Source organism: Hippopotamus amphibius, chromosome 17 (assembly GCF_030028045.1).
Source record: "Hippopotamus amphibius kiboko isolate mHipAmp2 chromosome 17, mHipAmp2.hap2, whole genome shotgun sequence".
NCBI lineage: Eukaryota > Metazoa > Chordata > Mammalia > Artiodactyla > Hippopotamidae > Hippopotamus > Hippopotamus amphibius.
The window spans coordinates 16349314-16376034 of NC_080202.1; the positions used below are offsets into that span (position 1 = coordinate 16349314).

The 26721-nt window shown below is 37.1% G+C and overlaps 1 protein-coding gene across 3 annotated transcripts in view; it reads right to left on the minus strand.

Annotated features, from left to right (window-relative positions):
- The window catches only part of NLK (nemo like kinase), a 146388-nt gene that overhangs the window by 18293 nt on the left and 101374 nt on the right, over positions 1-26721 (minus strand). For all 3 annotated transcript variants that reach the window (XR_009049989.1, XM_057715607.1, XM_057715608.1), the window contains exons 4-6: positions 9411-9517; positions 7858-7943; positions 2903-3112 (exon numbers count right to left, since the gene is read on the minus strand). Coding sequence is in view for 2 of the 3 variants with exons in the window: in XM_057715607.1 (XP_057571590.1) it covers positions 2903-3112; positions 7858-7943; positions 9411-9517 (403 nt within the window). In the remaining variant the exon portion in view is untranslated. The remainder of the gene's footprint in view (positions 1-2902; positions 3113-7857; positions 7944-9410; positions 9518-26721) is intronic.

Below are 26721 nucleotides of genomic sequence, written 5' to 3' on the forward strand. Positions count from 1 at the left end.
TTTTTGAGAAAAGTGTGTTGGCAATACTTTTGGACCTCTAACAGCTACACTAAAGGCAGAAGGAAATGAGTGGCTCATGAAAACAAATGGAAATATTAAGAAAGTTGTCTAAAATGGGTCAGATCTATGGATGAGAAACATTTTTCTGAAGTCTGCTGGTGCTACAGTACATAGGGTATTTATTTCTCGAAGATAAAAGAGAAAATGCTACAGAATATATCTACTTCCATTTAGAAGTTGGACTCTTTTTTTTTCATTTTCTCACTCCAAAATGCACCGGTGACTTATAGATAAGAGCTCTCCTTCAATGGCTACAACTGACTGGCAAACTCAAGATTTATGTTATTTTTCTGGAAAATGAGATCGATGATTCCCATTCCAGTTGCTTCATACTTTGCTTTGTACATTCTTTTCAGCAGCAATCCAAGATCCTTGTTCAATATATAGTAACTGAACTTAACTTTTACTTAAGCTTTTCTGTATGGCAGCTTATGTCCAGATATGACATACTGTCTTACAGGTAAGTCTGTTAAACTCTTTCCAAAGAAATTGAATAAAGTGGATATTATCAATAATACCCAACATTAGATTATATACGATAATTTTTGTCACCAGGATTAATTTTTTAAAATAAATTTATTTATTTATTTTATTGGCTGTGTTGGGTCTTCGTTGCTGTGCGTGGGCTTTCTTTTTAGCTGCAGTGAGTGGGGGCTACTCTTTGTTGTGGTGTGTGGGCTCCTCACTGCCGTGGCTTCTCTTGTTGCAGAGCACAGGCTCTAGGCGTGTGGGCTTCAGTAGTTGCAGCACATGGGCTCAACAGTTGTGGCTCATGGGCTCTAAAGCACAGGCTCAATAGTTGTGGCGCCCGGGCTTAGTTGCTCCGTGGCATGTGGGATCTTCCTGGAGCAGGGATCGAACCTGTGTCCCCTGCATTGGCAGGCGGATTCTCAACCACTGTGCCACCTAGGAAGCCCCCACCAGGATTAATTTTAAAAGATGTAAACTTAAAAAAAATGATTGAATGTATAGCAGAGAAATAAATTTAAATGTTGATCAGAGTATATATAGTTTCTAATGTATCAGTTAACAATTCTTGGTAGATAGAGCATAAAGGAAATGATTTCATTTTTGGTCAAGTGCATGAATTATTTACAAAGATACATGGTTGATCAACCAAATCTTAACACTCCCTTGCTCAAAACCCTTGCTCAAAAATGGATAGCTTTCTATCACACTTTGGATAGAATAAAATCCAATGTCCTTATCAGGTTGCCATGGTAAGGCTCTTTCTCTCTGACCTCATCTCCTACATGCTCTTCCCTAATCAGTGCCATCCCTCCAACACCTGTCACACTTGTTCCTGCCTCAAAGGGCTTTGGTTGTCTCTTTTGATACAGGTGTGCTCCTGGCCTCGCCTCCATCCAGGCACCTTCTGGCTGTCCCTTTTCCTGGAATACTTCTTCCCAGTATCCTGCTCCCTCATTTCACTTGGGTCACTCCTCAAATGTTACCCCCTCAGAGTCCTTTAGCACTGCTCTGCTCCATCATCATTCTCTATCCCTAACCTGGTTTAATTGTCCTTCATAGAATTGATCATTACTTGGGATTATATTTAACGGTATACTTATTCATTTTGTCTCATGTGAAAGCTTCACAAAACTTTGTCTTGTTTATTGCTGTATCCCTCACACCCTGGCACACCACCACCACCATCATCATAACTGCTACCATTTACTGAGTGCTTACTAGACTCTAGGCCTTACTTTTGGCTCTACTACTTCATTTAACCTGCACAACGATCCTCAGAACAGTTTAGCCCAAGATCTGACAGATAGCAAATGGCAGAGCTAGGATTTGAATCCAGCAATTTGATTCTACAGCCTGACTCATCATTGTCGCATTATTCTCACACAAACAATATTAAAATTTATGAATAAAAAACACTTAGGAATTATCCCAAAGAAAATATGGGTAGTATCAAATTAGCTATAAAGGCAGACATTTAAAGTATCACGAATGGGACTTCCTAGGTGGCGCAGTGGTTAAGAATTCACCTGCCAATGCAGGGGACACGGGTTCGATCTCTGCTCCAGGAAGATCCCCCATGCCACAGAGCAACTAAGCCCATGCACCACAACTATTGAGCCTGTGCTAGAGCCTGTGAGCCACAACTACTGAGACTGTGTGCCACAACTACTGAAGCCTGCACGCCTAGAGCCCATGCTCCACAACAAGAGAAGCCACCGCAATGAGGATCTGACACACCACAATGAAGAGTAGCCCCTGCACCACAACTAGAGAAAGCCTGTGTGCAACAACGAAGACCCAATGCAGCCAATAAATAAATAAATAAATACATTTATTTATTAAAAATAAAATAAAGTATCACAAATGGTTTCCTAAAGCTACAGGTTAATCAGCTTCTGATGTTCTCTGCCACATTTAAATATTTTAGCCCATAAAGGGTAGAAAGGCTTCTAAATGTTCATATTTAAAGAAGTCAACACTCAAAATTTATATTCTCAGCACAAAGTGTAAGTGCATTAAGTCACCAAGTACATTTTCATGTCAGATCTATTCAGTTAGAAAAAACAGAGGCCTTCTAACCACTGAAGACTACACCTGTGCAAACTGTTACATTGGAGTCTGCTGCCATGCATCAGTGCATGTAACAAAGTCACCAATAAAGTCAACATTCCCTCTAATAGGCTCGTAAGGTGCAAAATCAATCTCTCTGTAATCTTCAGCTTCATAACTTTCTTAATTTTAAGTGAACTTGAATTTGCTAAAAGCAATTTAGATGGTACAATGAATAAGCCCAAGACATGTGCGCAAGATGGTTTCTCCTTTAAATCTGTAATAGAATTGAAAGCTCCTAAAGCATAATGTGAAATCATACCTGCTGAATGGGACTCTGTGCCTGAAACAGTATTCTTCGGCCTAGTAGTTCTGCAAAGATACATCCGACAGACCAGATGTCAATAGCATTGCTGTAATGACGGCTGCCCATCAGGATTTCCGGAGCCCGATAATACTGAGTAACAACTTCCTGAGTCATGTGACGGGATTCATCTAATTCTTCCACTCTGGCCAATCCAAAATCACAAATCTAAATAGAAATATCATCAAAATATTGTCAAACAGACAAATATATTTACAAGTGGAAAAGTAACAAAAAACTAAAATCTTGATAGACCTCTGAACTTTGAAAAGTTTTCAGTGATACAGGTAGAGTATATTTGTGTCAATATATAATTTGATCTTATTTGGATGAGAGGGAAGAAGTCTCAAACTTCCATATTTCTATATAAAATGACGTATCTTAAAGATATGCTTTTCACTTTTCATCTCTTTTTAATTGATAACTAAACAAACAAACAAAAAGCAGCTGAATGCATACTTCTATGTTTAATGAAGAAACCAAGCTAATTTGTTTTCAAGGCTGGCTTCTGGAGGAAGATATTATAAGGAAAAAAAGGTATATCTGGAAGACCTCCTGTGCTAACTATGTTCGCTGTCTTGTTTGTTTGTTTTTGGCCTCACCACACGGCTTGCAGGATCTTGGTTCCCCAACCAGGGATCAAACTCGGGGCCCCAGAAGTGAAGGCACTGAGACTGAACCACTGGACTGCCATATCTTAATAGAATATATATAGTAAAATTTCTTTAAAGCTACGGATTTCAATAAACATTTTACCTTAAATTCACATGTATCTATTTAAAATACTAATTCACACTCAAATGTGTGAATGTGTCAAAATGTAGCACACTGTAGAATACCAACACTAATAGGTTCTTTCATTTCTTCATGCCATACATGCTTGAGTGCCTGTTATATTTTAGACAGCATGCTAGACCTTGGAGACATAATGGTAAATGAGAAAAAACTGGTTAATTTACATGCAGACCTAGGAATAAATCTTTTCTTGCTCTTTCCGTTTAAGTGAAAAGTATTTGGAGGCTGCGAGGTGAGCTGTTGGTAAACAGCAGCAGTGCCACCACCAGCAACTTCTGCTTATTTTCAGGAATTAAGATTTTCTTGATACTGGGCAATCAAAACAAAAATTGGGAGCACTGAGGATGAGATAAGAGAAGAATGATCATCTGAGTTCCAGTGTTCTCACTGATTAACTCTGAGTCAATATTGTAAATGACAAAATAACACTTTTATCTGTCTGCTAAGTTGAGGTCCCAGCATAATATTTTATTTGAAAAAATGGTCTGGCAGCTTAAAAAACATTTGAAAACCACTGCTTTAAAGAAAACAAATTTTACCGCTAATTTCTGGCAATCCTCTCTTTTTATCTTGAATCTACTATGTCTGGTCGCATCAAATGAATTCATGTTTGTATGTGGGGATGAATCAGTATGAAGCCAACATCAAAACAAATTTCCAGACCACACAGAAAAACTATACCAAAAAGGAAAAAAGGCATGTGTTGTTTATCAAATCCTCCCAAAGGTCAGTGTTCAAATAATATTTAAAAACTCTATAACTTGGCCAACATTTTTAGGATATCTTTTAAAACAAAATAAAACTAAAGGAAAGAATTTAAATCCACTTTATTTTTTCTTGTACTTATATTTAAAAAAACCCAAAACAACGCCAACCACCTACCCAACAGAACATGTTTTTTCTTATAAAGCAAGTGCTTTGTTAAAAAAAAAAAGAAAAAAATCTGGAATCATTTTTGGCAATTCATCTGGAAGACAGGCTAAGAAGCTTATATGATCAGATAACCAAAAAGATACTGTGACTTCCAGCAAAATTATCTGTTTTGTGCCTAATAGGAAACAAAATATATTCACAATCTGAAAGGATATTAATTTAAAAAATGTTTTATCATAATTTCTATGAATTTTTACATTTGAGAAGACAGAATTAGTGTCAGTAGACTGGCACTCTACTCTGGCTTTTAAAACTAGGCTGCTAAGACAAATTAAAGGAGTAGAGCAAAATTTCAATTTGTTCTGATCTGTATGTTGTTTATTCATAAATGACATTTTCTTTTAGTTACTCATTCACATAGCCAGAGGTCACAATACCATAACAGACAATTTGGAAAATGGACTGAGAGCAGTTAACGGCATCAAGCATGGCAGGTTCTACACAAATGCTTTGTGAAGTTCTCCAACCAGAAACTGAAATAAGAAGAAACTGGCTTAAATTGTCATAAAAGTGGTTTGGTCTGAATAGGACAAAGAATTCCTGATTACAGGTTTTTATTTTCATTTTTATTAAGAATTAAAATAGGTTATGGGGATAGGTTATAGCTCTTTTTAAAAAGTGAAAAGGTGGCAGGGCAATGAATTCAATGACCTATAGAAGAAATATTTACTTTAGTGGTTTCTGGGGCAATTAATTTTCTGTGGAAACAAAAGAATGAACTATAATATTAGTTATTTTCAGGGAAAATATGAAAAATAGAGTGAAAGTAGGAATAGAGTTCTTCAAGGATAGTGAAGGGAAGTTTTTTATTCAAAAGCAGTAGAACGCACCAGCTTTTAAAGAAAACTCGCCCACAGTTTAAAGAAAGCATTTAAAATAAAAAGTGAAATTCATTTACATACTTGGTTTTAAGGTTTAGTTTAACTGCCAACAGGCTAAGTACTAATGACAGCCTTGATTACGTTTAAAGCAGGCAACATTTATAAACAGTTCTTTTCTTTTTAAAATATATCAGTAGAAATGTTAAGAATATTTACAGTACACTGAAGCACCATATAATACTGTAGCCTCTCATAAAATAAGTGGAATTTTAATTTGCTTACACAGAGATAACTCAGCTCTAGGAAGGCCCTTACCTCTAATTTCTATGATGGGGGAAAAATATGGTGGGCCTCTCGCTATTTAGGAGTTCTGCTAATACACATCTCTATTAGGGGTTGGGTAATGCACACATGTGGATTTTGCTATTTGCAAACCACTCTAACAAAAGACAGTGGGGTGGGGGTGGTACCAGGGTAAGAGTAAAACTGAAATTGATGTCTTGAGATCTAGGGGCTGCTAACCATAAAAGATCTTGTAATCAATTTCCCTTCAAAGGGATAACTGAGGATTGGTTACTACACAGGTGGAAATATTGGATGGGCCAAAAGGTTCGTTCGTCTTTTTCCGTAAGATGGCTCTAATAGCACTTAGCTGTCTTTAACTTCATCTGAAATAATTTCATTAGATTGTATGTGACAGCTGTCATACCAGTGTGCATTTAAAAAAAGACATCAAAATTGGTGAATTTTTGTGTAGCCATTTTAAGATTGAAGACGTAAGAAAAAAAGGAACATTGTTGGCATATTATGTTGTATTATTTCAAGAAAGGTAAAAACACAACTGAAACGCATAAAAAGATTTGTGCAGTATATGGAGAAGGTGCTGTGACTGACTGAATGTGTCAAAAGAGGTGTGTGAAGTTTCGTGCTGGATATTTCTTGCTGGACGATGCTTCATAGTCAGGTAGACCAGTTAAAGTTGATAGAGATCAAATTGAAAAAATAATTGAAAACGATCAACATTATACCATTTGGGAGACAGCCGACATACTCAAAATGCCCAAATCAAGCGTTGAAAATCATTTGCACCAGCTTGGTTATGTGAATTGCTTTGATATTTGGGTTCCACATAGGCGAAAAAAAACCTTCTTGACCAAATTTCCACATGTAATTCTCTACTGAAACATAAAGAAAACGTTCTGTTTTTAAAACAAATTGTGATGGGTGATGAAAAATGGATACTGTACAACAATGTGGAATGGAAGAGATCATGGGGCAAGCAAAATGAAACACCACCAGCCACACCAAAGGCCAGTCTTCATCCAAAGGTGATGTTGTGTGTATGGTGGGATTGGAAGGGAGTCCTCTATTATGAGCTCCTTCTGGAAAACCAAACGATTAATTCCAACAAGTACTGTTCCTAATTGGACCAACTGAAAGTGGCACTCAACAAAAAGCATCCAGATTAGTCAACAGAAAAAGCATAATCTTTCATCAGGATAACGCAAGACCGTATGTTTTTTTGATGACCAGACAAAAACTGTTACAGCTTGGCTGGGGATTTTGATTCATCTGCCGTATTCACCAGACATTGCACCTCTGGATTTCCATTTATTTTGGTCTTTACAAAATTCTCTTAACGGAAAAAATTTCAATTCCCTGGAAGACTGTAAAAGGTACCTGGAACAGTTCTTTGCTCAAAAAGAAAAACTGGGGGGGAAGATGGAATTAAGAAGTTGCCTGAAAAATGGCAGAAGGTAGTAGAATGAAAGGGTGAATATGTTGTTCCATAAAGTTCTTGGTGAAAATGAAAAATGTGTCTTTTATTTTTACTCAAAAACTGAAGGCACTTTTTGGCCTACCCAATACATTCGACCCTTTTCTGGCTTAGTATTTTCACTTACAAATGTTTCTACTTCCCTACTTTGCAGCCTCAGTCAAACAGCATACAAAAACATTAGCTATGCAAAAACACAGATGGTCTTCTTAAAAGCCACACTTGATTCTCATGTAAGTAGAAGCTTACTGGTCCTCCAGTCTTCCTTCTGATATGCACTTCCTTTATACTGGAACAATCTGAAAGGAAATCACCTGCTCTATTCTTCTTTCTAGTCACACTGCAATTCCAATTCCAATGTTCCCAAAACATGTGCAAAGTATCATGACGAAACCATGAGCCAAGACTACAAATTAGTTACTATGGCTATGACTAGTGATATTGCTATAGAAAACTGGGTTCTTTAATTTTCAGTAAAGTGATAAAAATAAAAATAAATATAACCATTTCTTTCACAAAAACATGTTCTTAAACATGTCTTGACATTCTAATTTTTTCATAGATGTTTAAATAAACTGAAAAGCTACCTTTAGAACACAGTTGCTGTTCACAAGGAGATTCCCTGGCTTAATGTCTCGATGTAAAATGCCAGCTGAATGGAGATATTTCAAACCTAAAATAACAAACAGATTTAATTGCAGATATTTAATTCCTATTTACTCAACCAATGATTTGGGGAAAACCATAGAAACAAGAGTACAGGATTTTAAATTGTTCTCTAAATAACTGCATAATGAACATTATTAAAAGCTTGACTTAGTCCTACCTCAAAAAACTATAATTTTGCTACAGTAAAATAAAAGTCAACAAAGGTTTGCACAGTCTAGAGATAATGTCTATAATTTGAAAGATTATTTAGGTTTATGCATAGATAAGCGTCCCAAGCACTAGAGTTTCAGCTGACCAGACCAATAACCTTGAACTGTCCGTAAATGTGGCTACTGGAGCTCTACTATTGATGCTTTCAACCTGTGACTGTGAGCCGCTCCCACAAAATAGTTCCCATTAACCAAGAGGGAGCTTTTTCCAGGACAGATTTTCACTGAAAAGACAAAATTCAGAAACTTGCCCAGGCCTGTTGGTAGTATTCTCCACCACTGAGAATCAGGAGGGTAATTAATTACTTAAAAAATATTTTTGAAATCTTAAAAGACCGTGGGCTTTAGCACTGCTAGATAAAGGTCACAGCTTCAAGGGTGAGTCTTCTGAAGAAAATAAAGCAAATCACGTTTTTATAAGAGTGAAAAAAATATCCAATACCTTCCCTCTGCCCCCACCACTACCCCCAAATATCAACAAATGTATAGAAGGTGAACTTTCTAGTTTTAACATTGTGTATGTGTTTTAATCCTTTTGGCAGATGCTTTTCAGTTTTTATAAAGAATGTCAATCCTTTGAATCAAAAGTACTTTACTAGGTAAGAAAACTATTTCAGTTTTAAACAACTCTCCATTTGTAATGGCAAAATTCTGAAGGATGTGCCTGATGGCCAGAGGAAGTGCTGACAATGTCAGCCCAGGTCGCTTTTCTATTAAGTTAGTGCTCTTTAATGAGCCAGCCCGGAGAGCTGGCTGTTTCTATCAGTCTCCTCCATGCTTTGGCTTTAAGAGGCATTTTGCTTTTCTAGAATTGGACTCAGGCCTGCCTGCCAACACTCAGACCAGGCCCACCCACTGCTGGCTTGAAGAATGTATGTCATCCATAGGGAACACAGTTCCTTTTCAGTTTGGTCATCTGATACCAGCCACATACTCCTACTAAAGGCTGTTTAATGGAAACTCTGTGACAAAGCATCCCTGCCTGACAAACCAGCCTGCTTGTTTACCTCCCTAGATTAACCCCCTCGACTACCTAATGAATTAGGGCCTTCTCTTCCATCACTGAAAATAAGAACCATTTGGCTACCCTTAAAAGCCTCTTATTTAACATCAAGTAGAGAGATTATTAAATATACCTTGGTCAAAAGAAAAAAGTTGTTAAGGAAGAAATAAGACTTGGAAGATCAGATTAGTTCAAATGAAAAGCAAAACATTTCATTTACACAGTGACACTACCTTTTTCTTCATAAAGAAAATCTTACCTCGCAAAATCTGATAAAGAAAAACTTTGACATGATCTGAGCTGAGTGGTTGAGGAGAGACGATAATTTTATGTAGGTCACTCTGCATCAATTCTGTGACAACATATCTTGAGGTTTTAAGTTAAGGAGAGTTCAGAGAATTCAGCCCCCAATCCCCGCAAAGTAGGTACAAGGTCTAAATAACTTCTGTTCTTAAGGTTGGAAAAAGCTTAGGGAAAGAAAACTTCTAGAAAGCATGAAAGAAGTGACAATTCCAGCTCTCACAAGATAAAACACTGCCAAAACTAAAGAATTTTAAAAAGTTAGCAGAAGTAAACAACCAAGTGACTTCACTATAATTAGCATTATAAAAGAGATAAGTAAGGGTAAATATTTTCAACGACAGCCAGGCCAGGAAGAGTGTGAAGACCAAACAGTCTCGGGCTACTCAGACATGTTACTGGAGCGTCCTTTGAATCCAAACAAGAGAGGGTTGTAGGTCTCACCACCACGGCACCAACAGAAAAGATGACAATCTACCCATCCATCATCTGTGGCTTAAGTTACTCTATAAAGTATGGTGCTCCTAAAAATGTGCAAAATGGTTAGTTCAAATCCAAATCTCTCTACAATTTTCACAACTGAATTATTATTTAACTTTTTACACATTCATACCTCCCTTACTAAATTTTAAGCTTCCTATGCTTTGCACTCCATTATATCCTCAGGGTTTTGCTCAATCAACACAAGGCAGACAATCAAAGGCTGGGGCCCCAGGAACAAGGGAGATGTGTTATTCAGGACTCTTGTGAAGGCATCATCTTCTGCTTCATCTAGAAAAGGACACATTCATGTCCTTACTCTGCCCACAGTTAAGAACTCCTTAAAAGTCTGGATGAATTTTATGACTTTAAGTAATATAAGAAAAGGGGAGAGGGCCTTTGACTTTAGGAGGCTCCTACCAGGATTCAAATTCTTTTGACACCTTGTAAAAGTTGTTTCACATTTTAAGCAACACACTAAGGTTTCCCTGGCCCTGTGCACCTGAAAGCAGGGAAAGGCAAGACAAAAGATGGCAGAGTTATTCTGCTCTCTTACACAGTTCCTCAGATCCTAGAACTCTTCTTCCAGAAAGATATTATGGAGGCTGTAGTCTTAGGGTGCTTACCATTAGCTGTAAATGAACTAAGAGGGTCCTGGTGCTCTTGTTTTAGCATTTACATGCTCGTTGTAAGGGTAAATGCTGGGCATATAAAAATAAAGACAAGAAAGAATCTGCCTTCAAAACTTAAATGTTCAAACAGTGAGCTTACCTTCGTATTTTACCTTCATGAGCTTTAAAAATTTAAATAGTCTCTTGTAGTTAGTGATTATTATTTGGGGAGGATTTAAAAACACTTCTAATTTAATGTTTTAGCAAAAACAAGTAGGAAAAAGGGACAACTTGGGAGTAGGGAGAATGAATAATTGATAACACTTGACACACACAGTTAGAAACTACGGGACATTTTTCCTCCTTGAGACATCTTCAAGTGGCTAGGGACAACCAGCTGTTGGCTTTCCTTCTCTGGTTCTTTCTTCTCAATCCTCCTTTGTTAGTGCACTTTCCCAACCACTTAATGTTGAAATGCCCCAGGGCTTGGTCCTCTTCTCCCTCTCTTTTTTTTTTGGGGCCATGCTGAACCCAGGCCCTCAGCAGTGAAAGCGCAGAGTTCTAACCACTGGATCGCCAGGGATTCCCTGGTTCTCTTTTTCGATACTCTCTACGGTAATCGGATCCAGTCCCATGACTTTAAATAACATCCATGCTGATGACTCCCAACTTTATATCTCTAGTTAATCTTCTTTCCTTAAGTCCAGCCTTGTATATCAAACTGTCTACTCATCATTTGGATGTCTAGCTGACAGCTCAAACTAACATGTCTAAGATGTATTCTCTTTCTCCCACCACACATTTTCTAGATGCAGGCTTTCCCACAGCAAACCTATTTTTCTAGTAAGTTGCTCACACCACAAACCACAGACCTTGGAGTCAATGTTGATTCCTCTTTCTCTCACTCTGCCTCCAATCCATCAGAATATCCTACTGATTTTTTCAAAACGTAGCCACAGAATTAGACCACTTCTTATCATGTCCACTATTACCACCCTGGCCCAAGACCCCTAGTTTCTACAACAGAGTAGCCAGGATACGTTTTTCACTATTATATTGTCTATATATTGACAGTCACCTTATTACACAGAAAACATAATTTTTAAGGTTTTTATACTCTTAGGTATAATTTTAATGTTAGGTTTTATTAATCAGGCTCCTTCCAAAGAAATATATTCTACTTTATAATGATGGTTAGTGAGGAAAGGATATTTGGCATGTAGAATTTCCTCATAGGAGTTTTCAGTGACATTTTAGTATCTTTCTATAAGATGATACACATCAATTAAATTACAATATTATTATCAAGGTTAGATTTAGTTTCCTTCTTAATATTTATTTAAGAACTTTTATTGAGATACAACTGACATACAATAAACTGTATATATTTAAAGCGTACACTTTGCTATTGTTTTTCTCATTAGTAATGCATGTATGGCAATCCCAATCTTCTTCTTAATATTTAAAATTTTATTATAAAAATTCCAAACACATAGAAAACTGGAAAGAATTAAACAGTGATCACTATATATATGCCTACCCCCTAGATTTATACTTAACATTTTGTGATATTTACTTTAGTGCATATTTATCCATGGCTCTTTCCATTCATCAATTCATCTTATTTTTTAGATGCACTTCACATAATCATCACTTAGAATGAAAGCCAGATTACGTCACTTTTCTGCCAAAGTGTCCCATTTCATATAGAGTAAAAGTCAAAGTCCTTAAAATGTCCTTATAGGGCCATAAATGATCTGGCCTTCTTCCTTCTCTGACCTCCTATCACTTTCCTCTTTGCTATTCTCTGAACATGCTAGACACACACTGACCGTAGGCCTTTCCTTTGGCTGTTTTCTCTGGACTGTGCTTCTCCAGACATCTACTTGGCTAACTCTTTCACCTCCTTTGTGTCTTTGCTTCAATTTTATGTCTCAACTTATGCCTACTTTGACGACTCTAATACTGTGTCCTGCATTCCTCACCCAATTGCTACCCCCTCACACAGCTCTACGTTTTCTTTTTTCCTTTAGTACTTATCCTACATAATTTACTTATTATGTCTATTGTCTGTCTGTCTCTCCACCCCTTCTTCATGAGGGCAAGCATTTTCCTCTGTGTTGTTCACAAGTCTATCCTTGTGAGAAAGAAGAAAACAGTGCCTACATACAGTAAGTCCCTTGTAAGTATCTGTTGAATGAATGAATATTATGTTGAACACCTACTAGATATTAGCCACTCTACTAAGTATTTAAAATATATTATCTCATCTAATTTCCATGGTAATCCTACAAGACAGGTAGTGGTTTCCCCAATTACAGATGAGAAAATTGAGGCCGACAGAGGCAAGTGACCTGCTTAAGGTTACATAATACTGAAACCTGGAACTGACTATATTTAAATTGTTTCAGTGGCCCTACATAATTTAGGATTTTATCTTTTCTTTGAGTTATATTTTTAAAAACTCTAATAAAATATACTAAATAGTCAGTGTTCTTTATAGAAGAATTTCAGCTAATAAATGCAGAAGCAATGATAGATTAGAAAAAACAAATCACCATGTTGCAACCTCTATGATACCATGGATCTAAGGTTGCTAAAAACACTTGAAAGGAATGAGACCCATAACACCTCAATCCACCACTCAATCTTAGCAACACTTATTGTAGGACAAGATACTACGTCCCTGTGATATACACACCACTGCCCAGAAAGTATTCATGTCTTAAAAAAACAATATAATCAGTCATCTAACCCTAATTATCAGTTTACTAAAAATATGGGGAAAAAGACATCATGAGGTTAATCAGCCAAACACACAATGTGGATCATTCTCCAGGAAAAATATCTCCAATAAATCAAACAGAAAAAGAAAGAAGGAAAGGAAGGCAGGCAGGCAGGCAGAAAGAAAAGAAAGAAGGCAAGGAAGGAAGGAAGAAAAAGAAAAAAGGGGAGGCTCTGAAAGGAAGGGAAAGGAGGAATGTTTGAGATAAAAGAGTCTCGAGAGATATAATAACCAAATACAGTATATGCACTTTGTTTAGATCCTGATTCAAACCTGATTTAAAAAGAGATCTTTGAGGCAATCGGGGAATAGATAGTAAGGAATTAGCTTATTAGGTTATGATGGTTATGTTTTTAAGGCCCTTATCAGTTAGAAATCCATATTTAAGTATTTTTAGGTAAAATAATGTGATATTTGGGATCTACTTTAAAATAATCCAGCTGTCCTTTCCCCATCCCTCTCAATAAAAAGGAAATGAGACTGGCAAAATGATTAGTAATTGCTGAAGCTGGGTATTGTGTATATGACAGATATTATACTATTGTCTCTACTTTTGTGTATTTTAAAAATATTTCTGAGATAGTTAAAACAAAAAAACTTCATCACAGAAAACTAGGAAAATACAAAGAAGCCAGAGTATAAAAACTACATAGAATCCTACCTCTTTGAATTAACCTATAACATCTTCATATAAATGTTGTATATACATACACATACGTATATTTATTTTTTTTTTTTTTTTTTTTTTTTTTTTTTTATTTTTTGGCACACGGGCTTAGTTGCTCCGTGGCATGTGGGATCTTCCTGGAGCTGGGATCGAACCCATGACCTCTGCATTGGCAGGCGGATTCTTAACCACTGCGCCACCTAGGAAGCCCCATACGTATATTTAAAACTTGGATTATAGTATATACATGGCTTTGCTGTGTTTTCTTACAGAAGATTTTTATGATTGTATAGGGTTCAAATGTATGGATATGTTTATAATTCATTTAACCAATCTGTCACTGTTGAAAATCTAAGTTATTTCTAATTTTTTAAAAACTATTTTAAATAACCATGAGATAAACATTCTACATATATCACTTTATGTGAATCTGATTCTTTCCTAGTGACATATTCCTTGAAGTGGAATTATTGTGACAAATAGATACATAATTAAAAATATCTTGTGAATATCTTTCCATGGTATACATTTCTTTTATGTCATTTAAAGTGCTTAAATAGTAATTCAATTTATGTACTATGTCATAACTTAAGCAATCTCCTATCAATGGGCCTTTGGGTTATTACTGTTCTGACTGTAAAGTAGCTCTGTGGGAGAGCACAGAGCTTTAGTTTTGTTTCATGAAGGATTCTCAATTATATGCAGAACTTCTCTCTTGGGTTAATCCAGTTCTCTAGAGAACAGCCCTCTAAACTTCTGTCTTGGAGGACACAGGCCAGGCTGCCAGGGTTCTGTATGTCGGGAAAGGGGCCAAAGACACCACAGCTCAGCTCATGCTATCTCCAGGGAGTAAAGCTTTATTTGGTCTCCTGCGGAATAGAAGATCTGAATATTTGAACATCTTACTACTTCTTAAAGAGGCTTGCAACCAATTCTGTGTTTAGGCCTACCTGCATCCCCACTTTCTGAGATACCTGATGCCTCCAATCTCTGGGCTACTCTGATGTTCTGAGCAAGAACGAACCTGTTTCTAGGTTCTCATTACTGCCAGCAGAAGTTTCTGCGTCTTCTAGTTTGAGTTCTTAACCCTTTACTGACATTTTAGGGGGACTGCAGGAAGGATTGTCAGTAAAGATTTGCGTTCTATCAACTATATTTTCAGATTGAAAACTGTTTATGTTTATTGGCCACACATATGTGTGGGTATGAAAGAAAAAGGAAGAGTGAGAGAGAGAAATGTTTCTGTTCTTTACTCAGTTTTCTACTGGGGTCATAACTTTATTTGTAAAAGTGCCTTACATATTAGGGATATTAACCCTCTTGTATATACTAAACATTTTTTCCCACTAGGAAATCTTAATCATAGGATAGAGAGAAGAAAAAAAACTTCTATTTGCACCATTAAACCTTAATCAGAAGTCCTACTATTCTTAATTAAGTTGGTTCCAGAAATCTTAAGGGATGAAAACAAAGGAACATTACAAAGGAAAAAAATAAAACAGAAAAACAGAAAAACTTCACAACTGCCAGCCCTGTATTAAGTACTGTCGACTTGTGGTTTTACTCAGGGGAAAAAAAATTCCTAAAGAGAGTACTTATCTGTATGGGATGTCAGTCATGTCTTCTGAGCTTACTGACAATTTTTTCTTCCTGCTAGGATTGAAAAGTTCTTCCATGGAAGTGAAAAGCAGGTCATATTCTATTCTGCCTCACATATCTATAAAACAGGCAGCCAAGTTGTGATGCCAGAATCTTTACTGTTACTGGTGACAGCTGGTATGCATGCAAACAGTGGAGAGAAAACATCTTAATTTTCCAGTTATCAGGTTGAATTCATACTGCTGACACACTTGAAAAATCTTGCTTTGACTTATAAAAGGAAAAAACGGATACAAAAGCCAATAACAGAGAATAAGTATGAAATAATGTCATATGCTTTCTTCTTACAGTGACTACATTTTCAAAGAAAAGGGAAAAGGAAACACTGGCTGGCTGGAACGGGTACTGGTCTAACCAGATATTTTATAAATAATTACTAATATCAGAAAAAATTCTTATGTTTAGCTTAGCATTATGAAACATATATTTCCAGACCAGGGTGTTGTTCTGATCTGGATATAAACTGATAATGTCGAACCATTTTGACCAACAAAAATAATAATTTCACATGGTTCATCCTAACATACAGCAAAATATTACCAGATATCAAAAAAATCTGAAAAAGGCACTCAAAATGAATGTAAAGCATGATTTCAAATGGTAAGTCAATTCTCCTAAACTAAGAGCACATACATATGTGCATAACTTCTTACAAAATATAAACCGGCAGGTATTCCCTCTGCTAAACACAAATTACTAGATTATCACGTTACTGTCCTCAGGATCTGTGAATTTAAAAAACCTTTCCTTCAATCTCCTGTTATAATAGTTAAGAAAGAAGAGTTTAAAAGAGTGTTACTTTCATATCCTTGCTTCTTGAGAGGATAACAGGCTGCGTTAAAAAAAAAAAAAAAAAGAGGGTAGGTTAATAAACAGTTTAACCAGAAAGTCCAGGGCAAAACCACATACAGCCCTGCCTACCCTGACCATTTTGTTTACCTTTGTGCAGAAATGCTTTCCCTTCCTCTAATATCTTTTAAACATAAAAATTCTAAGTGATTAAAGCAGCTACTCTGCAGAGAGTAAGTTCTGTCAAGCTTTAGTTTAGCAGAGTAAATTCTTCAGGGTTGAAATGAATATTTTTCACCTCATGAATGAAGCATTTTTTTTCTTCATAGAAAACAAGCCAATGACCAGGCCAACCTTTAAAAATTTTATTTCTCTGGAAAATACAATTTCTGAATTTGGAGATTTAACAATAGAGCTGCAGAAATTTAGAAGCAACACACACCACTTTATAAGGTTTCTGCTTTGCTCCAGCAGAAATCCTCTGAAGTCTCAATCCCCAGCATAATGTCTCCCAGATGTCTCAACTAGTTGCCATGCCAACTAAAGCAGCTTAAATTAAATGAGGGCCTGAAAAGGCACCTGCATCACTCCAGGTCTGTTGCGCATTAAATAAAGCTCTCTTGACAGGGGCTCAGAGGTGCCATTAACTTGAACAGCAGCTATCTGATTATTGTTTCTGAGTAATTTAATGAGGGTCCAAAGAAGAAGAAAAACAGGGTGCTCTTTCCCTCTCCTGGTCCTTCTAAATGGGACAGCCTCTCCAACAGCTGGTGCACCCACTGGGTCAATGACTTTGCTGTGGCCTTTTAAGTTAGCATTGGGTAAAGGTAAAACACAGGACCAAAGTTAGGACTTTCAGGAGAATATTAGCAGATTAACCATTTTCCCTTATTAAAACTCATCATTAAAAATATGGTTGTAAAAAACACACTGTGCATGGTATGCCAACCTCAGAGTGATTTGAACAGCGCTGCTATAAAATAAATTGCTGCTGATTGCAGCAATTAGTTAAGTAGCTCCATGAAATATGGATTTCAAAATGTACTGATTTGCTTCAGAAGAACGAATGATGCACATTAACAATTACAAATGCAAGGGTGGGGGGATGGCAACTCTTGATGCCTCAGGTGCCCAAGAGACACAAGTGTTTTTGTGTTGTTTTAAAGAGTTAATTGTGTGGGGGTTTTATGGGGTTTTTTGTTGTTGTTGTTGTTTTTGTAATACTGACGTTTCAGAAGCTTCTTTATATATAACGGGGTAGAAAATAGTCCCTTTGCTGCTTTCTCAAATATTATTAGTCAATGGAGTATATCACTTAATAGAAACACAAACTTAGTCTAAAGAAGTTATGTGATTTACCCAAGGTCGCATTCCCAGTTTGCAAAAGAGCCAGGACTACTTTAAGTTTCCCAATTCCTAGCCCAGTGCTCTCTCTACCCCACCAAGCTGCTTCCCATTGCAGCTTGCCTACTATTCCCATTTCTTAAGCAAATGTCACCATAGCATGCAGATTACTTTGAAATGAAAAGATGAATTACTTTTAATTATGTGCTATGAGGAGATGAAAAGGAGAAAGGAGGCTAACTTTCTGCTGAAGCTACTTATGTGCCACTTTATAAGTCACCTAATTTAATTCTTGCTTATAATGCCTGATTTGTAACTATTTCTATTAAGATGTGAGCACATCAAGGCTGGGAGAGGTTAAGCTGCTGACACAGAGCTCAGATTCAAACCTAGATTGTAATGATTCCTATGTCTGACCCTTTCCATGAAATTTCGCCTCACTCTGTTTACTATCAAGAGAGAAAATGAACGTCATAAGACTGACATACTTGCATACTGCAAAAACCAGGTTCCAAGCAAAAAGCAGAAATTCAGTACTGCGTTATATGATGTAGCTTTTAGAATTCTTCCCTTGCCATGTGTCTGCAAATGGGAAGTCACTCTCTTCATTCATCCTTCAACAAAACATTCCGAATAGCTGCATGTGCTAGGCACTGGAAATTCGATAGTGTATGAGTGTCACTGCCATCACTGAGTTTATAGCCCACCAAGGGAGATGGACAGTTAAACAAGCCATTACAACAGATTCACTCAAAGCTCACAACAATTGTTATAACTGTTAATCTCATAAAGCCCCTTAGGCACTGCTCTGGGATTGAATAAGCCAGATTTGCTATCACACAGCCAATAGGAGTAAGAGAAACAAAGTAGCACAACCAAGAAATAGTCTAAAATGATAAATCTCTAAATTATTAGAACTGCCAAATTCCAATAACTACAGAGATTTAAACCTTTCGTTAAACAGGTGAGAAACCATTAAGATTTCTTCAGCGCCTACTGAACTTCTAATCAGATGCACAATCTAATTGGCAATTTGCCTATATCTATAAAAACACACACATAGTGGCATTAGGTTTCCTAAAATGGTTCATTCACCTTAAGAGTTTTTTAAAAACACATGAGAAATAACAAAAATAAAAGCACTGAACATTTATTGCGTTCTCTCTATGTGCCAGGCACTTTCTAAGCACTTTAGATGAATGACCTCTATGAGTTATCACAGCACAAGTGGTAGGTTATTGTAGGAGAACTAATTGTCGTCTTTTTGAGTTTTAACCTTTCTTTTGGAAGGAACTGAATCCGAAGATGTCTGAAGTAACTGCTCAAATCCACACAAGCACTCTTACTCATTTCTTCTAGTATCTGAATTGTAGTCTTATTTCTGTCACTAGTGGGTCACAACCTCAAATAAGAAATAATCCCATCATTTGCTGAGGGATGATCTCAGTTTGCTGAAGAGTATTTTTGAGCCTACTATGAGCCACTTTTAACATAGGTCACCTCATTTAGTCCTCATAACCTGGAACTACTCCCATGCAACAGATCTAGGCTGGGGGTGAAGGAAATGTCAGGTTGACAGGCTAAATAATGACACTCCTTTTGCCAGCAACTCAAAAATAATACATAGGTTAAAAAAAATCATAAAGGCAAGTTTTTCTAGCTCACACTCTCTTTGCCTCTGTCTCTTTCTACCTCCTGAGTTACTTCAAGTCTTATTCCCTTCACCGTTCTTTCTTCCTTCCTTCCTTCCCTCCTTTTAAATTTATTTTTTGGCCACGCCACGTGGCACGTGGGATCCTCATTCCCCGACCAGGGATCAAATCTGTGCCCCCTGCATTGGAAGGGTGGAGTCTTAACCACTGCACTACCAGGGAAGTCCCCCTTTCATCCTTTTTAGTCAGGCCAAAATTGACAATTCAATAAACATTTTCTTGTACCTATGAATCATATATGCTTACTTGCATAGCTTCATATGCCTTACTTTTTTTTTTTAATGGATAAGGAGAAAAGATTGCTGGACATATAAGACAGGCTTTGATGGGAGATCTAAATTGAAAATATAAGTTTATATAGTATATTACATTAGATATGGTAAGAAATAAATAAGTCTCTACTTTCTACTAAATGAAATCTGCCACAGATAGGGTACTGATCTTGCTTTTGGTTCCAATCTTTTTTTTTCTTGAACAAAGTTTTTCTTTTTTTATTAAATTTTTTTCCATTTCTTTCCTTCTTTTATTAAAAAAATCTGGATTTTGAAATTATGGAAGCATGTCACCATTAGTGAGTTATAAATTCAACCTTAATGATATGATGTTCTTTAGAATAATGCACATCAGTGTCTACGGCTGAGTTGTTAGAGCACAGAGCCCACATATAATATGCAGGACACCCTGCTAGACTCCCACAAAGGTTGCTGAGGAATAAAATGTGTTCATGGAGAATAGAGTTTGAAGCAGGAAAAAGCAAAAATAAGAAATCCTCTGAGGATCAAAGAAATGAGGTAGGAATATATTAGAGATACCAGAAGGGCAGAGAAAAGGGAGGAGTGTTTAGGATTAAAAACAGTTTTGTACAATTTTCTTTGATGCAAAAAAGGATTATGGGCAAAATGACCAGGGAACTAATGTAGATAGAAGCCTCCCCTGACCTCTTGCTCCAATTAACACAAGTCTGTACTATGATCAATATTTGTTTAACCCACCTTTACGGTGCTGCCTCTATTTTAGGAAGTAATTTAAGAATGCATGATAATCAGCCTCATGCCAGAAAGCCTGACTACTCCAACTGTCAAGGGTAATTCTGCAGAGAAAGCTACATAATCACCACAGAAACAAATGCTGACATCAAATTCTGACCTTCAATTATGAGTAAGATGATTGAGTCCTTTTCTGTTTTTAGGAAGTCATGATTACTCAGGCAGTCTCAGAGGCTGCAGGACTGGTGCCAACAGCATCTTTGTTTAACCATCATCATTAGCATCAATAAATACTGACTGGGTACCAAGTTGGTATAGAGAGCATGCTAACTCAATAACAAAACAGAAAAAAGATGGATGAATGCAAGGCAACATGCAAGAGATTAGAAGAAGCCTGAGATTGATATGTAAAAATCAGGTAGAGAAAAGGAAGAAAAAAGATTTTATCGTACAGGCCACAGAAACTTGATCAAAAAAGAAAAATAGCTGATAGTTATTGAGAGTTTTCATGTGTCAGATTTTCAGCTTAAACTTAATTTGCCTCATCTACCCCTAATTACTCTAAGTAAGTCCTACTAAGATTCCCATTATACAAATAATCGAAGAGGTTTAGAGAGGTGAAGAAACTAGCCAGAGGTCACAGATAGTACACAACGCAGTTGGTACTAAATCCCAGCTTTTGTTCTTAGCCTGTGCTCTGTCTTTCAAAAGATGAAACCTCAAAAAAGGTGAAAAAAATAATTCTACTTGAGAAGAGAGCAGATTTTAAAATGAGAAGTTAAACGGCTTTAGGCAGTGGGAGGCAGTGTGATGTAGGCTTTGGAATCAAAGAGCAGGTTAGAATCACAGCTTGGTCACTTACTAGCTTGGTAACATTAGGCAAGTTAACTTCTCTGAGTTTGTTTCTGCATTGATAAAAGAGGCACAACAACATCTACTACACAGGGTTACTGCCGGATTTAGATGTTGAATGTGAATCACATATAAATGCCTGGCACATAGGGAAGAGGGATTACATGGTAGCTGCTGCTACCATCATCACCATTGTTATGGGAAGAACACATGTGACTGTGTTCTTATCTCCTCCTGACATTTCCCTCCCCACCCCGCCACCCCCGGCCAAGAAAAGGCCAAAGGAATATGTTTAAAAAAAAAAAAAAAAAAAAAAAACCCACCAAAAACACACAAAACAGGCAACCAATTTAAAAGGCTCCTTTGGGACTTCCCTGGTGGTGCAGTGGTTAAGATTCCACGCTCCCAATGCAGGGGGCCTGGGTTCGATCCTGGGTCCGATCCTAGGTCAGGGAATTACATTCCACACGCATGCCGCAACTAAGGAGCTGGCAAGCTGCAACTAAGGAGCACGCCTGCTGCAACTAAGACCCAGGACAGCCAAAAAAAAACAAAAAAACTTCACCCAAAACAAAAACCAAACAAAAATATAGGTTTTCCTTGACTGCTTTAATAAATAAATAAATAAATAAAAGCTCCTTCAAGGTACTGATCTCAGAAGAAAGATCAGAATCTCAAAAGGTTATCACCGCTAAAAAGGAAAGTTATATTCACTTCTTATTAATGGGGTCTCATGTAGTTTTCTTGGCACCAAAAAACAGTATGTCCATCCGTGATACTCACATTCCTTCATATGAGGACAAAAAAAACCTTTTCTTAGACCAAGAAAAGTTTTCTACAGGGCATATTGCATATTGCTTTTGAGAGACAACTAGGGTTGGTTTCGGACAGACTGGAAACTCAAGGGAGCAATTAAAAGTGTTAATCTCTGTGAGACTTTCACACAGGGACTCCTGGTTTTGGTAAAGGGCTTCCAGTAACCTGAAGAGTTTCTCAGTCTAAGCTCAGGGTGGTAAAAATTAGTTATCAGATTGGTATCCCCTAAGTCATTAGTATTCCACATATCTAAAACAACATACACACGAAACAAAACTCTGTTTGGCTCATGCATATCATATTTCTTTTGGAAAAATGCCACTTCAACCTAATCCTATTATCTACCATCTGGGTTCTCTTGCCATCTCTAAGTGATGCAGCAATAAGAGTAAAACTGTCAATTAAACACATAATTATTAAACCCATCACCAACAATTCAATGCCCTTAATTTTTAATAATGACATTCATATATTATATAGAGAGCAAACCAATATAAGTAGTACATAAATAAATCGTACTCCGGCTAAAATACAGATTTGTGCTAGTGCACTGTAGGTCTATTAAGTTCCCTGAAGTACTGCTCTCAAATAAATTGAGTTGGTAGCAGGAGACTCAGCTGGTCTATGAAGTGGCTAAAAGCCCCACTGCTTCCCCATATCCTCCAATTAAGGCAGGTCTGATATATTTAGTGGCTTCTGAAACCTCTGGGTCTCTGTAACACATGCCTCCCTGGTGTCTACAAACCTTAAGAAATAAAAATAAAGTCAGAACAGTGGGATAGGACAAAAAGATCAAATAAATAGTCCTATGAGCGTCCCTAAACTCTCACACCTGAATTAAATATGTCAAGAGGCTAATAATCAGAAGGTTAACCGGAAGGTTAGGCAGTTCAAGAGAATGATAATGGGGTTATGAGGCTTTTCAGGAGCTCAAATTAGGTATGGCTTTGTTGTTATTCATTATTACCCTCTAATAGTTGGGAAGCCCGACAGTGTTTCATTCCCACCAGCTGGGAAGTTTTAGAGGCATATTTATTTTGTAATAGAGGTGAAAAGACTAGATTCTAGCTTTAGATTTTTTTGGCTTCACCTGAAACACAGGTGTTTCAAAGAGCTGGTGTGAATAAGCTGCTCCGACTATAGCGACTCTCTTCAAAGCAGAGGGAAAAAAATTCCAACTGTGAGTCAGAACTTTAAACAGTTCTTTTAAAGCAACCTCAGCATTTGCTAATGCACTAAAGCCAAGGTTATCTTTATGCAGCCAGGAAGGGACTACTACTAGGAGATATGACTACTACTTTAGGGCATAACAAGGGGAGCGGTTCTGCGATGGTACGTTGAAGGAGGAAATTATGTTTTATCTTTCTAATTAATAAGAAAGGTTTGGTTAAGGTAATGGAAAAAGCAGTAAGAAAGATATATAACAGTTCACATCTTATTAAAAAAAAAAATCTATAAACAGGCTAGTTTTGTTACTGACAGGCCATTATGAAAGTCCATTTGTTTGTGATGAGTCCTTGCTAATACCATCTGTTGGTAGTTGGCTTGGCACACTTTGCATCAAAGTTTGTAAGAGTTCCTGTTGTCTTCCAGCTTCACGAAGTTCTACTTCCTCTATAAGGCCTTTCCTTACTACTTTTATAGCGCTTATCAAGTGCCAGGTACTGTTCTAAGTCCACCTATTTAACTATCTAATCCCAATTTATTCCTCAAAATAACTCTATGAGGTAGGTGCTATTATTATTTTCATTTTATTAATCAGGATATTGAGGCACAGAGAGGTTAAGTAACTTGTCCAAGAAAACACAGGTAGTAAGAGGCAAAGCTGGGATTCAAATGTAGGTAGTCTGGTTCCAGACTCCAAGCTCTTTGCCACTATGATAGATTTTTCTATTACCTCAAGCGAGCAGAATGCTGAATAGGTTGGCCCTGAACTGATCATAAAAATTTTGAAATAAACAGAGGATAAGGACCTTGTTCCCATTTCATGATGTGATAGTGAGTCACTAAACTCAAGACCACTCTTGTCAGGCAACAGAACTAACGGATGGTGAGAGTATGGCAAGCAGGAGTGGCAAACGGCACTGGTTTAGAGTGCTGTTGCTTAGGCTCCAACACCAAGAACATGTACTGGAGGAGCCACCAAGGCTTTGTAAGGAGAAGAAAGGGAGATACTTGCTGCTGGTCAATTTCCTAATACAACAATCCTCTAAGAACATGTAATGAAGGTTAATTTTCCACATTCCCATGACCGGCCTGCCAATCAGTCTGTGACTTAGATTGTTCCCACCTTTGAGAAAAAAGAGAATAAAGCTGATTCATTATCCAGCTTCTAGAATCAGTAAGAACCACGGGAATTTAAAAACTATTACAAATAAATGATTGCTATTGACAAGGGTTATGCAAATATGTCATAAGAAAGCACTGCTGGACTTCCCTGGTGGCACAGTGGTTGGGAATCCACCTGCCAATGCAGGGGACATGGGTTCAATTCCTGGTCCGGGAAGATTCCACATGCCATGAAGCAACTAAGCCCGTGCATCACAACTACTAAGCCTGAGTGCCACAACTACTGAAGCCCAAAAGACTAGAGCCTGTGCTCCGCAACAAGAGAAGCCACAGCAATGAGAAGCCCATGCATGGCAACGAAGAGTAGCCCTCGAGCGGCAGCGAAGACCCAGTGCAGCCAAAAACAAAACAAAACAAAAAAACCCTGCTATATAAGCACTTTAATAATAGAGAGCTAATCATTCTGGACAGTGCAAGTTGTGCATATGTGTGAAAATCTGTGATGTGGTCTCACGTAAAAAAAACTACCTATCAGGTTCAAAAATTTTGCCATCTAGAGTTCAGAACTATAGTGGCTGACCTGCCTGCTTAATTGAAGTCTGAGAACACATTTAATGTTCTATGTGCAATGAGCAACTGAGGTTGTGTGAGAAACTATTAACGATGTGTTAAAAGCTTTCAGGTAGCAAAATAAGGGTATTTAACTGGTTTAGCTGGGTTAGAAGAAGAAAATTGAGAACCTGCTGTATCAAATTATTTCCTACGGAATGAATACAGTCAGAAAGCTTTGAAAACACAATTTTAATCCCTGACTTCAGATATTAAAAACTGGGCAATTCTTTCTTTCATTTCATACTGGACAGAGACCAACACTAAGCCAGATTACAAAAAAGAAATCTTGCAATATTAAATATTCATCAAGTAGGGGCCATGTTGGTCAACAGTTTTACAACCATTTTTTTTTAAGTCTTCATCTTCATGCACTATGAGTGAAAACAAGTATGAAAATCAGGTGATTTTTCCAAAGGACGCAGTGAATTTTCGGTTTAATAAACTATAGTATGTAGATACCCAAGTCTGGTTCCTGAAGCCACAGATTCTGATATGAAAAGTCCAAGAATGATAGTTAAAACATGCTGAAACACGTTAAGCACTAATTCTGAGATCCTGCCATTCCTGTTGGAAGGAAAATCTCACAACCATAAATATGTGAGACTTAATAGTATCCTTTTCCTTACATTCTTTTCCTTCCAAAATCAGGTCCACAGAGGAGGGAAATTTCAATCTAGATCTCAGATACGTAACTGCCTCTGAAATAAAAATGAGGGCATTAAATAGCATGGATAATGAAAATCTGGTCTATGGACATTGTTGATTTCAAACAATGCTTTCCACGTGAAAGAAAAACAGCACTGCATCACAGAGAAAATTGCTTTTTCTTGTAACAAATGGTCAGTCCTAAATCTCATCATCTGCTTTGCAACAAAAAGCATGGGCGCCTTTGCAACTAGAAAAAAAATTGGTGTGTGCTTCAATTAGAATCACTGACCTTTTCTGAAGCATGCCTGTGCTTCTCTATAGAAATCAATGGAATAAAAGGTCACGGTGTTAAAATGCTTGAATATAACAATCTCTTTCCTAGGCTAAGGCAAATTCCTCTTCTTTTTAAGGTAACTAATTTGTTGTACAGAATGTCAAAAATTAAAAAATTAAAACTACCTTTAATTTGCAATTTAAAATTGACTAAAAAAAAAGTCAATTCTACCATCAGAAAAAAACAAAACAAAACTGGAAAGCTGTCATTTTACATCTTCTGTCATGGCCCAGAAGATTCTGTTGGCTGAGTCCTTGTCAAAAGGCTATAACCACATATGCAATGAAACAGAAAAAGCATCCTAGAAAATATGATGTTATTTCAAACCTCAGCTCTTTTCTTCCCAAAGTGCCCTACAGAAAGCAAAGGCAAGCTTCGGTGTCTGTCAAATGTAGGTGGTAGAGCCTGGGATTACTAACCTTCCATCATCACAGCCCTCCAAAGCAAATAAGTGCACATATATACAAATCAGACAGTAAGTGCCAAGAAATAGAAGCTGAATTAAATGACTGAAATAGTCACTACTTTTTCTGGAGATATATACATATTTGAAAGAAGAGTCTCTACCAATATGAAAAACATTTTACTTCAATTTTTTTTAATTAATGAAGAGAAGGGACAAATTCTTCAATCCCCACTGAAACCCTCCGAAGGATAAAGATGCACATATCAGTCATATAAACTGC